This window comes from Mesoplodon bidens, assembly GCF_964165515.1.
Source record: "Mesoplodon bidens genome assembly, chromosome: 9".
In the NCBI taxonomy this organism is placed as follows: Eukaryota; Metazoa; Chordata; class Mammalia; order Artiodactyla; family Ziphiidae; genus Mesoplodon; species Mesoplodon bidens.
Genome location: NC_138166.1, coordinates 95,702,688 through 95,716,140, shown reverse-complemented (window position 1 = coordinate 95,716,140; position 13,453 = coordinate 95,702,688). Strand labels below are relative to the sequence as shown.

Here is a 13,453-nt window from a genome sequence, read left to right as displayed (position 1 = left end):
AAGGCCCTTTGCTGAATCACTGACATGTAAATTAACTGGTATTGGCCTATATAAGGAAATCCATTAATCATGTGGAGGAATTCTTCATTTGAAAGCAAGGGTCTGACCATAATAGTCTTCCTTAGTGTGAGTGTGGCAGTCCCACCTTCACTTATCTGATCTCCTTTTTGATTTTGATGATAGATAGCAAGAAGTTCTTAGAGTCTTTACCCTTTATCTCTGAATTTCTCTAAAAATTTACAGAGAGCAGCCATAACTTCTTTATTCCTCAAGCTGTAAATCAAGGGGTTCAACATAGGTGCCACCACAGCATAGAACAGAGCAACCATCTTCTCCTCTTCCACTGAGGAGGCTGACCGTGGCCCCAGGTAGGTGAAGATGGTAGCCCCAAAGCACATGCAAACCACAGTGAGGTGAGAAACGCACGTCCCAGACGCTTTGCTACGTCTCTGAGTAGAACAAATGCGCAGAATGGCAACAACTATACGACCATAGGAGAACAGAACCAGGGAACAGGGAAGCATGATCACCAGAAATACTGGGGCAACCACCATGACCTTATCGAAGTAGATGTCCACACAGACTAGCCGTAGCACTGCTAGGGTCACACAGGCAAAGTGATTAATAACACTGTGACACAGGAGAAGCCGAAAGGTGATGATTGTTTCCATAAGTGAATTCATGAAAACAGCCACCAAGCAGCCGGCAGCCAGGCCCAGGCACAGCCCTCCGTGCATGATGACTGTGTAGTGCAGTGGGTAGCACACTGTCACGCAGCGGTCATAGGGCATGGCTCCCAGCAGAAAGAACTCAGACCCACCCAATGCCAAGGGATGCATAGCGCTGGAGCACACAGCCGTGGAATGGGATGGACTTCTAGACTGAGAGCAGGTGGGCCAGCATTTGTGGGGCAAAACTGTTTATATAACAAAGGTGCACAAAAGATAAAACACTAAGGAAGAAATACATGGGGGTATGAAGCCTGCTGTGCAGTCCGATCAGAAGAAGAAGGAGGAAATTTCCCACAACAGTCACCAAGTACATGGCCAAGATAAAGACAAAAAGGGAGACTTGAGTCCCCCAGTCACTGGACAGCCGCAGCAAAACGAACTCACCCACCCATGTCTGCGTTTTATTTCCCTGGCCCGTGAGTTTCTCTGGACTGAACTCATGATGTCAAAATAACAAATTAAGGAAACTCAGAATTGGAAGGTGGCTTTTAGACCACAGGGAGAACCTACCCACCTGAACTTAAAGTTCTCCTTGAATGTCTCAGCCAAATCATCATCCAAACTCTGCTTGAACATGTCCGTAGATGAAGAACACAATGGGACCCAGTTTTGCAGCTGGAAATCAAGGAGAAAAAAAGTTACATTCTTGAAATTCAATTTATTGGAAGATAATTTCTTCTCCTAAACATCTGCTCTTAAATGGAGGAAAGAAATTAATGCAGTGGTTAGACAAAATCCTAGTCAATTTAGTAGTTATTATAGGGGATAATTTCTGTCTTTCTGGTGCGACATTTTTTAGCCCACATGACTTTTTCTGAATTCTACATGATGTTCAATACCATTTAACTTTTTTGTTTTGTTTACTCTGGATACCTCAGACACAACTCTACTCACCCCTCCTTAATGGACTGTATCCATGAAATCCTGAATGTTTTAAATGATATTCTCATACTTCTTATTACTAAGTGATTTTGAATTTATTTTCTGTAATTTGCCCTTTTAATTTGAGAGTGGCAGGCAGAAGGCCTCCTCTCTACCTACCTCATACCAGTGGCCCAGGTGGGCAAGATCAACCCAGGATGGCCAACTTCAAGACTCAGGTTGAATGGAGAGAAGGTATACATAGCTGCTAAAGTTTATCTCTTATGTCCCCCAAGGGAAATATAATAAAGCATTTAATGATGTCAGGTTATTACTTAATAATAATGTTTTCTCAGGGAAGGGACAACTTATTTCCCAATGTAACAGGGATCAGTCCTCAGCAGGGAAGGCAGAAGGATAGAAAATCAGGTCTTTTTTTGTGTGTGTGGTACGCGGACCTCTCACTGCTGTGGCCTCTCCCGTTGCGGAGCACAGGCTCAGCGGCCATGGCTCACAGGCCCAGCCGCTCCGCGGCATGTGGGATCTTCCCGGACCGGGGCACGAACCCGTGTCCCCTGCATCGGCAGGAGGACTCTCAACCACTGCGCCACCAGGGAAGCCAATCAGGTCTTAATTATAGAACATATGACGACAGAGACAGTAGTAGTTTTTTGACCCAAAATCAAAATTTCTTTTATGTTTGCTCACTTCAAGAAAGAAATAAGTGATCCATAACTAAAATATACGGATGGGAGTCTGAGGTCTCTGAGACAATCCTGTGACAGTACCTGAAAGATTCACGTGAAGATAATTATTCCCATGGCTTCTATACTATTCATGCTATAATTATAGATGGACAACAGATTACAATTATTGAAAGTTTCCAGTTTCAGCATAAAAACTTTTAGAATGATTGTTACAGATCACACCACTTATAACACAGATGGTTGGAGGACTTAATATTATAGTTTATTATCATATGGTTAGTTATAAAATATTCAGGATTTAGTATTGTTTTCAATAAGTTCCAAAGTGTCAAGGAATTACTAAAAAGAGAGCTTTCAGAAATTGAGTATCACACAGAAATTAGTGGAAATGATCAATGTCAGATGCCACGTTCAAGGCCTTGCACTGAAAGCTTTCAGTCACTTACACCAAAATTGATTGGAACAAGATACTCAGCTGCAACATTGGCAAAGAAATGCACAATATTTAAAGATATAAGTAATATTCTTCACTACATGAAAAGATAAAGAATTCAAAATCTTGATGACAAATAGGTATAGTTTATAATCAAGAATGATTTTTTTTCTAGAATGTTGAAAATTAACAGCTTGTCAGCCTCACAGCTACAAACCAATGGCCTAGTCTTAATTATTGTGTATTCCCTTCCTTGTAATTTTATTTTGCATTTTACCTATTTATACATCAATTTCTTTTTGTTCTGCTACATTTTACATTGGAATAAAAATTATTGTCGTTATACTTGTTGGAAATTTTCCTAGTCATTTCAAGCCATGATAAAAATGTGGACTGGTAATATCTACAGTGCTTTCCTATTCCTATGTAAATGGACTCTGGCATTCCAATGCTTTTTAGAGATTTACCAATAGCTAGAGACCACACTATAAAATACAGCTAAATGCAAGACCCATCCATCCTTCCCCATCCATTCACTTTATTCCCAACATATGGCTGCCTATCTGTGCAGTTTTCAGAATATTTGGACTGAGAGAGTCATCAGGCCCATTGTGACAGGCAAGGGAGTTTTCTGGAAAATTCATTATAAGTACTTTACCTGGGGATATCAGTTTTGCATCTAAATATCTGAACTATATTTTCTCCACATGGAAGTGTTTGTTCTTCTTTTTACTTTCTCCTTCCCCACCTAATATCATGATGGCTATAGATGGCCATGATGTGTATATATATCATGTATTTGTGGCTCCACGTATTAGTGAACTCACGCAGTTCAAACCCATGTTTCAAAGGTCAACTGTATATATGTGTGTATTTTTTTCAAAAATTGCTAACATAGATATTGAAGAAATTAATAGTTATTTTGTGTTTAATGCTTTATGTTATGATTTAATTAAATAAACTATGTAAATCACTAATAAAACCTAAAACATACCAAAGTGGATGAATTGTTTCCAAGAAGTATTTCTACTGTGACCTGTTCTTTAAAGGAATACCAGTGATTTGTCCTACGTTGTTTGTTCAGGCCTGTCTCCCAGGGCTCAAACGTAACTGTGAAGCAGGAACTCTTCCAGGTTTATCAGCAGGTATGTATGTGCAGATAGGTAGCATGGAAGTGACAGTGATAGTTAATGGCAGATTCATTTACACTGTTTATACTTCTATAACCAGGACTCAAACGAATGTCAATGTTTAAAAGTCAATATGCAACAACAAAAAAATAAATGGTGTCTTTTTACCTATCTCCAAAACCATATCCCAAAAAAAAAGGGTATTTGTGCTTAAAGTCATGTTGCTTTTGCTCAGTAATGAAGTCAAGCTAGTGAATTTCCAAGTGACACATTACTTGCAATCAATTTTGTCTTTTTTAAATAAAATACATTTGATATTTTTAAAAAGTGATGTGTAAAGTCAAAGTAAACCTGTTTCTTTGTAAAATTGTTTCAAATAACTTAACAGGTCAATTGCCCTGTGAATCACTGAATGGTAAGGTTCAGTTTTAGAAAAGGTTCTCAGGCTTGTCTATTATTTTGGAGACAGATGGCAGGAAGAAAACAAACAAGCTCCTGAAACACTTTTCCCCAGAGTGCAAAAATCCACTGGAGTGGGAAAGACGGTAAGAGAAGAAATAAGAATCATAATTACACTTATTTTTATATTGTTGATATAAATACTTTATTTGCTGAACACTTACTCTGTACTAGGCATCATACTACTTTATATACCTAATATAGTATAATAATATTCACAACAACACTCTGAACTTTGGCTTATTATCTCTATTTTACAGATGGGAAAAAGACTAGACCATGGAGGAGTCAGCAGGTAAACAGGATTATCTGATAACCTGAGGCACATCAATCATCCTGCTCCTATACATAACAGACCTTGTGTATAGCACAGTGATAGTAATTTTTTAAAGGTTGTGGATTCACCTAACATGAAAATCAGAAGACATATCAAGAGGCTGATTGAGTTCCTACTTTTGATCCCATTTATTTCACAATCATGGTGGACCAGAGTAGGTACTTCTCACTCACCTATGAAGTTGAAGTCTGGCCTTCAAGCCACATCAGCAACATGAGGAAAAGAAACACAGCCCATCACCCCTATTAGGGGCTCTCTTCATGAAGTATGTGATTAACTGGCCTCTTTCATAAATTTGAAAAGGTGATCATCCTTCTACTTTGTGTCTCATATGGTGATGAACGCAAGGTCTTATAATGGATCCATGGCAGGAAGTTCTTTCTTCCTCTTATAAGAGAAAATTAAGGGCTCTAATTATGGAAAATAAGGAAAAAAATAATTTAATAGTAACGGATAAATCGAGTGCTTACTTTTTAAAATTAGCTTTCAAAAGAAGATTTGAACCTAAGGATAGTTTTGTCTACCCAAAAATATCCCTAACAAGTAAGAGATGAGACATGACGAAGGGTCCTGGTCTGAAGGTATGAGTTTTATCTGGTTGGGAAGATTTGCCCCTTCTGAGATGTCTCCCATGGGGAACTTGAAATCTATTCTCTGTAGTGGTGAGTGCTTATAAATAGGGCAATACATCCCCTATTGTGTAAATAGTTACTATCGCACTAACATAAAAAGTGGGCTATGTTTCCAGGTCACTTGGCAATCACACCAAAGGCAGAGGAAAACTGTTGAGTGGCCATGTAGTTAAGCCAAAACCATTACACAGGTGGAGAAGAGAGCCAGGAGTTCTTTCCACTCAGAGGAACACTTTCTATAGTGTCCTCTTTGGATCCCACACATAAGCACACTCACTCATGCTCAAGCTGTTCACAAACTTCTTTTCAAACCTACTTAGCTGTACACTCACAAACATAATTTGAATAGCCAGAACATATTTTTTAGGATAAACTTCTACCAGAGGACAACTATATCAAGCCACCATACTCTTAGGTTTGAGGAGTATGGCAGGAGAGGCCATGGATTACAGGAACCTGGTTTCACAATTTATGTTGCTAAATAAGTGATGAAGAAAGACTGAAAATGCCTGACTCACCCCTGGAGAATGGAGGAGACCATCCTGTGCCTTGGAAAGATGGCAGGGCTGGGAAAGTTATGGAATTTGAAGCAAGTGCAGTTGGAACAGGTACCTTTCTATAACTTAGTGATAAAATCTCAAGGGACCAATTATTTTTTGTTTATTAGATTTCTTTTATTTTCCATTTCCCTCTGTCTGGTCACTTCTGCATCTAACACCCTAACCTACATTTCAACTTTGCAAATGAACATTTTGTTTCCTTGTCCCTGGAGCATGGGAAGGAGCTTGCCAAATTTTAATTTCTCAAGGGAAGTGTGTCTGAGTCTTCAGTGATAACACTTTTGGATGGTGGGAATTTTTATCCCACTTTTGGACCGTGAAGATTAAATCGAAACTTTCTCATTCCAACTCATCCATCTCCACGTTCCTTTAAGCAATAGCTCCTGGGCCTGGCAACTCACGGGACCACTGAGATGCTCTATGGTACATCACCTAACCTGAGGTTGGACAGGGAGAGTTTTTTATGCCAATCCCTAAACAGATGTTGCTTATTATTGGGCTGCTCTCAGGTTTGTAATTCTACCATCACATCCTGTAACCTTAGCAATTTCACCTTTCCCTTCACTTTAAGGAAGATGATCTTTCATATCCTGGTTTGTACTTAGGGATTTTTAGTGTTGGGAATCTTTAATAAAAGTACAGGGGCTTCCCTGGTGGCACAGTGGTTGGGGGTCCGCCTGCCGATGCGGGGGGCGCGGGTTCGTGCCCCGGTCCGGGAGGATCCCACGTGCCGCGGAGCGGCTGGGCCCGTGGGCCGTGGCCGCTGGGCCTGCGCGTCTGGAGCCTGTGCTCCGCAACAGTAGAGGCCGCAGCGGTGAGAGGCCCGTGTACCGCAAAAAAAAAAAAAAAAAAAAAAAAAGAATACAGAACAATTGTAAATACTGAGGCACTTAATAACAGAGCCTCAAAACACATGAAGCAAAAACTGATAGAAATGCAAAGATAAATAGGCAAATTCACAATTATAGTTAGAAATTTCCATACTTCTCAATAATTGATAGAACAAGTAGAAAGAAGCGAATAATAAGGAAATGGTAAGGAAATAGAGAACTTCAACAGCACTATCAACGGTCGACTAATTAACATTTATAGAATACTCCAATCAACAATTACAGAAAACACGTCTTTTTCAAGTATGTATGCAACATTTACAAAGATTGAACATATGACTGGTGATAAAATAAGTTTCCATTAATCAAAACAATTCAAGTAAAAAATATGTTAATGCCTCAAAACCCTAACAGAGGGCTTGACTGAGGAAGGGCCACACCACCCAGGGTAAGCCAACCTGGACCCATCTCTGAGCTTTTTCCGCTGGAGCTAGCAGACAAGTCAGGATTTTGTCTCTCACATCATGTTGTATATCTGGGGCCTCCAAGGGTCACTTTTTCCACCTCATAGAGGAAATTGATGAATGATAGAAAAGAACAAGCTCCACAGAGAGAAGCAAAGCCAAGAGGCAGGAAACAAGAAAAAATGTAAAAAGACAAACTTCAAAAAAAGTTTTAGACTCTAGATTCAGTTATTCATGATACCATTCATGATATTCATTACTATATTCCACAGTTAAGGTATTTAATTTATTTAATTTTTAGTTTTGCTTATCCAGTTTGTTTTGGGTCTTATCACTTGAAACCCTAACGGTCCTAACTATAATGGTAACACTACGGCTCTGTGGGTTTCTCACATCTTCAACTGAACGCTGATCCACACACAGCAGACTTAAAGTGCCAATACTCCCTGTGGTATCCCAAAAGGGGTGTCCTTGTCGAGATTTAGGATGCCTTTGGATTCAGACAAGCCAAGGCTGAACTGAATCTAGGCTGTATGAGTTGATTACTAGCTGTCTGAGCTTGCGTGAGTTACATATACTTGAAACTCATATCTTATCCCCAATGTGGATAATAATATCTGTATTTTAAGGAAAGACGTTAATATAAGCTTATAGAATTTAGGAGACCTTTAAAGTTTAAAATTCGTAAGTGTAGCACAGAGCTAGCTAGTATTACTCTGCTCTTTCAGATTTTTATAAATCTGACTTAAATCCTATATTTATAAAACTGATGGGAATTCTAATACCCCCTCTAAAAGTTTCTAGACTTCTTGGCTCCCAAAAAGTGAATAAGCATCTGTGAAACAGAACTACTTTGTAACAGAACCCCACAAAGCACAGTCATTAAATAAAAAATATATAGAACAGGTGATCAGCTGTCCAGACTGCTCATAGGGACTTGATGAGGAAGTATCACAGCAAGGTAGTCAAGGTAGTCAAGACCCAGGGTTATAGACTAAGATAGGTAAAAAACAGATGAAGCAGACATCAAGCCTATAATGAATTAACTCTAGGACAATATGTCTTCTGGCCTCTATGCTTATGATTCATGTGTGAATATTGGTGCCCAAACAAGGAATAGTTCTCTACAGACAGAGCAGTTTGTCTCAGCCTTTTATTCATCATCATCCCTCAAAGAAAACTTTTTAGACATCTTTTTCTTAATCACCCACCCCTTGAAAATTTAATACCTTAGATATTCTGTATATCTGTTTATATGGTCCCTTTGAAGGACCATAAGCCATTGCAATATCTAAGATATTTTTGCCCCCCACCCCAATGAAGACCAATTTTCACTGCTTTGGGGATGATACCTCCTACAATGAGAATGCATGAGACAGAATTTGTTCTTTGTTGCCAAAAATTAGAGGTCTGTTTTCTAGACACTTTTCTGGCATTTACTCTTCTGTCAGACCCCTTAGATTGTTTGGGACGGACTAGTGAGTTGGTCTAAAATGTTTGCCAGAGGGTCAGGGAGGACAGGAGGTGGGGGGAAATTGGTAGAATACTCTATGAGAAAAAAACAAAGATAACAGCAAACAGTTATCAAGTGCTTTTTGTGTGTCAGCCATTTTACTAACTGCTTTACATATAATATTTCCCTCAATACTCTCAAATTTCTCATGAGGAGCTTATTATTCTTTGTAAGTTATGAAAAAGAGAGCTGATTCTTAGAGAGGTTTTATAACTTGTCCAGGATCGCACTTCTTGTTTTGTTATCCTGCTATACTTTGATGAGGAAGATGTGGAAGGCTCAAAGAAGTCAGGAAATAGTATGCATACAGGGGTGAGATATTTTCCATGAGATGGGAAAAAAACCTCATGATACTGAGGATCAGATTTCACTGAGAGTAGCCTAGCCCAAATTTGGAACTAGAAGGACAACCAAACCACATCAGTCTGACTTGGCTGTGTATATTTTATAGGACCTATGTTTTATACAATAGGCTTAGGTCTCAAAATCCTGAATTTTAGTGGGATGAATAGGGGAGAACCTGATGGTCCCAGACATCATGATCAGGGACAGTACAGAGTGACGCTTCAGCTTGTACGTAAGGGAATGTGTCCCCAAAAGACCTGTCGCTGTGGTTAAATGCTGCTAGGACTAAGAAGTAATACAAATCAGCCAATTAATATTCAGCAGATATCTAAGAATTATGCTCAGTGTGTGATTCATGTCCTCCATTCACCCATTAGTATGGAGTCCTTAGATCTTGGGTAAATGGACCTAAATGACTATGAGAAATGAGATGCTTTCTGAAACGCAAACTGAAGTGAGAACCACTTCATTTTCCCTTAGAAGCCTTCACCATTATAACAGTCTACATGCAGAAGAGAATCCCTTCTTCCTTTGACTATCAGGACTCTTTATGAATCCTTTCTTCCTTTGAGTATCAGGGCTCTTTATATGCATACCTCGTGTTATTACTTTGCACTTTTGTTCTATTTCCCCTATAATGGTGTAGCAAACTATTGCCCAAAGGCCAAATTTGGCCTGCCATTTGTTTTTGCATGGCCCACAAGATTTTTTTAATATTTTTAAATCGTTGAACAAATAAAAAGGAGAATATTTTATGATGTAAAAATTATATAAAATTCACATTTAACATTTCCGTGTCCATATATTTATATTTGTTGCTACCAGCCACATTCATTCTTGTTTTACGCAGTACCTATGGCTAGTTTAGTGCTGTCATGGCAGAGCTGAATAGCTGTGATGTAGGATGTATGGCCCACAGAGTCTGAAATATTTTCTCTCTGTCCTAATACAGAAACAGTTTCCCAACCCCTGCCCTAGAAGACTGTAAATTTCTTGAGGTAGCGGCCATACCTGAACACAACTTTGATACCCCACAATGCTAACAGCACTGTCTACAACAAAGTCAATGCCTACAAAATGATCAACTGTAACTTTGTTTTAGACAAGGCTGAGAATAAAGATAAAGTTGGTCAAATCAGAGGAAAAATATGACCTTTGTGACCTTGTAATTGAAGATACTGAGATGAAATTCAGAGATACTTTAGGCTCAGTGATGTCCACAGGTAAAAGGGGCACATTCGTCTATACACATGTGGACTATTAACCTTCACCATTCTCGGACTTCCCTGGTGGTGGAGTGGTTAAGAATCCGCCTGCTAATGCAGGGGACACGGGTTCCAGCCCTGGTCAGGGAAGATCTCATATGCTGTGGAGCAACTAAGCCCATGTGCCACAACTACTGAGCCCACGTGTCACAACTACTGAAGCCCCCATGCCCTAGAGCCCATGCACCACAACTACTGAGCCCACGTGCTGCAACTACTGAAGCCCATGTGCCTAGAGCCCGTGCTCCGCAAAAAGAGAAGCCACTGCAATGAGAAGCCCATGCACCGCAACAAAGAGCAGCCCCCGCTCACCGCAACTAGAGAAAGCCCGCGTGCAGCAAAGAAGACCCAACACAGCCAAAAAAAAAAAAAAAAAAACCTGCACCACTCTCAAATCTCACTCCTGTATCTCTTCCTCCTTCCCCTGTACTCTCAGCCATGGGTACTCCATCTTATCTCACAGAGAAAACAGGTGCCAGTGGAAACCCTTCAACTTCTGAACACCAACACCCAAATGCAAATCAACCAAAAACCAATCAACTGACTTAATAATGAAACCAAAGAAAAAGAAGAGTCCCTCCTTTTATACTCCTTGAAGAGAGTGAGAGGACCCACTATTACCATATTTTTTGTCTCCTTCCCTTACCTATCCCTTGTTTAATCATTTCTTTCCCCCCTTTTACCTTATTTAGGTTTATCCTCAGAGACAAGGTACACTCACAGACAATGCCAGCTCACAAGATTTACAGAGATTAAGAAGGGTTTCGGTGTCTGTGTGTGTGTGATGGGGAGGCGAATACAAGAAGGCCTTTAATGTGGAGACTTGAGAATAACATCTGCAGAGCAGACTGACCTATCCTGATAACACAAAATCAAAGCTGTATTATCTTTCACTGGCTTCTCCAAGAAAACTGCTTTTCTTAGATTAACTATGTCTTAACATTGTATTTATTTATTTCCTTGTTTATTTGCTTATATTTTTCCCAAGATCTCAGAGAAAAGAAAGTTTGCTGAATTTTCAGAAATTACAATTTAACCTTCTGAATGGTACCCAATATACATGCAATAGTTCTCTTATTAAATTATTCATATGCTAATTAGCAGTAACTGAATCTCGTATTTTTCTTAAATAATGTCATTGTGTACAAACACCCTTGATCATATCCTTATCATGGTAAAATATGAATTTGGTTGATGTTTCTCCTCTCATTTATTTCCACGACTCAGACAGAGTCTGTATATCCACATGCAGTAGGTCACGCACAAAAACATTTTAATCAGCATTGATAGCGACGCCCTCCTTAGGATAGTGACTCACACAATTAATGAACGTGACTATATATGCCACACAATATTTTAAGTGAGTGTTCAAATATGAAAATGCATTTTGCTCCCAATGGAAATACAATAATCTCCTTAAAATGTGGTTGAATAAAATCAGTGTTCCAAGGTAAGATCCAAGATTGGGTCAATGATTACAACAATTTTTCATGCTGCTATCAAAAACAATAAATGATATTTTCCTCAAATACTCTGAGGCCATATGAATGGCTACTGAGTGGTTAACAGTGAGAAGTTCTATTGCAGCAGGGCTTAAATTCTCTGAACATGCTGCTGTGACATAAAAACACCCTTACATCCCACACCCCAACCCAATCACTTAGCCTCCTACCCAGTATCACCAGTACACATTTTGTCATCTCCTTCCTGGTTGCCAGGGCAATGCAGTTACAATGCTTCATATCTGAGTTGGGTGGGAAAGCATACAAGCAAAGCTCTTTTCTCTCAGTGATGCTCATGATTCATCAAGTTGCCAGTTTGACGTTAATCCAGATAATTGCCCTAGTAGTTTCTGAAAGGCCCCCTTCACCTCCTTATTCCTCAGACTGTAGATCATGGGGTTCAGCATGGGTGTCAAAATGGCATAGAAGAGAGAGATCAACTTCTCCTGAAGGACAGAGAGGCTGGAGCGTGGTTGGATGTAAGTGAAAATGGCCATGCCATAGCACAGGACAACTACTGTGAGGTGAGAGGCACAGGTGTGGAAGGCTTTCTTTCTCCCCTCTGCGGACTGGACCTTTAGGATGGTGGAGATGATCTGGATGTAGAACAAGAGAACCAAGCAGAAAGGTGCCATCAGCAGAACAATACTAGCAACCATGATTGCGATCTCATTGGAGGAGGTGTCCACACAGGCCAGCCTGACCACAGCTAGGAGTTCACAGGATATGTGATCAATATACTTGTTCATACACATGGGCAACTGAAAGGTGATGGCGGTCTGCATGAGAGAGTTGACAGAGCCACTGACCCAGGATGTGATGGCCAACCTAGTACAGAGCCCTCCATGCATGATGACCGAGTATCTCAGGGGGTCACACACAGCCACATAGCGGTCATAGGCCATCACTGCCAGTAGAACAAACTCAATCCCACCCAGGCCCCGGGAGGAAAATAACTGGGCTGCACAGCTCACATATGGGATTCCTTTATGTTCTGCAAGAAAATGCACCAGCATCTGAGGGACAATGCTTGTGGCATAAGAGACATCAACAAGGGAGAGGTTGGTGAGAAAGAAATACATGGGAGTGTGGAGTCGGCTGTCCAGTCTGATCAGAAGAATAACAAGGAAGTTCCCCAGCACTGTCACCAGGTACATAACCAAGAACAGGACAAAGAGAGCAACCCGAGTGTCCCAGTCACTGGACAGGCCGAGGAGAATGAATTCTCTCACCAAAGTCTGGTTATCGGCTCCCATTTAAAAATGTGAGGATTATTAATCTGCGGAGAGAGACAGAAATAACAGAATCTACTGAATCACAGAACCATAAAAATAACTTTTATCAATACAAACTACATACAGTTGGCCACCCTTAGATGTTTCACATCACTCATGGGCCAAGATGACAGCTTCATCCTGATATACACTGTATCCATTCTGCATCAGAGAACAGGACAGCACCTTCATAAGGACTTGATGTTGTCCCTGGGAGGCCCAGTTAAAGCCTGAAGATAATGCATTACAATTTGAGGAGTTCCACATCTTTACCAACTTGCCTAAGTTTCTAGGGCAAGGGAAGGATGGTAGATAACAATGGCAGGCAAATTGATAAACAGTGAAGAAAAGCTTGGTGTGAAAGTTACAAAAACTACCTTAAATATGTCAACTAGATCCATTATGATGAC

The 13,453-nt window shown here is 40.1% G+C and overlaps 1 protein-coding gene across 1 annotated transcript; it reads right to left on the bottom strand.

Moving 5' to 3' along the window:
• Window positions 1-206: 206 nt before the first annotated feature.
• Window positions 207-13,025, bottom strand: LOC308622784 (olfactory receptor-like protein OLF3; the record flags this gene model as incomplete). Its single annotated transcript, XM_081244409.1, is given in 3 exon segments — window positions 207-830; window positions 832-876; window positions 12,744-13,025. Coding segments are annotated over 3 exon segments (951 nt in total).
• Between the last annotated feature and the right edge of the window lie 428 nt (window positions 13,026-13,453).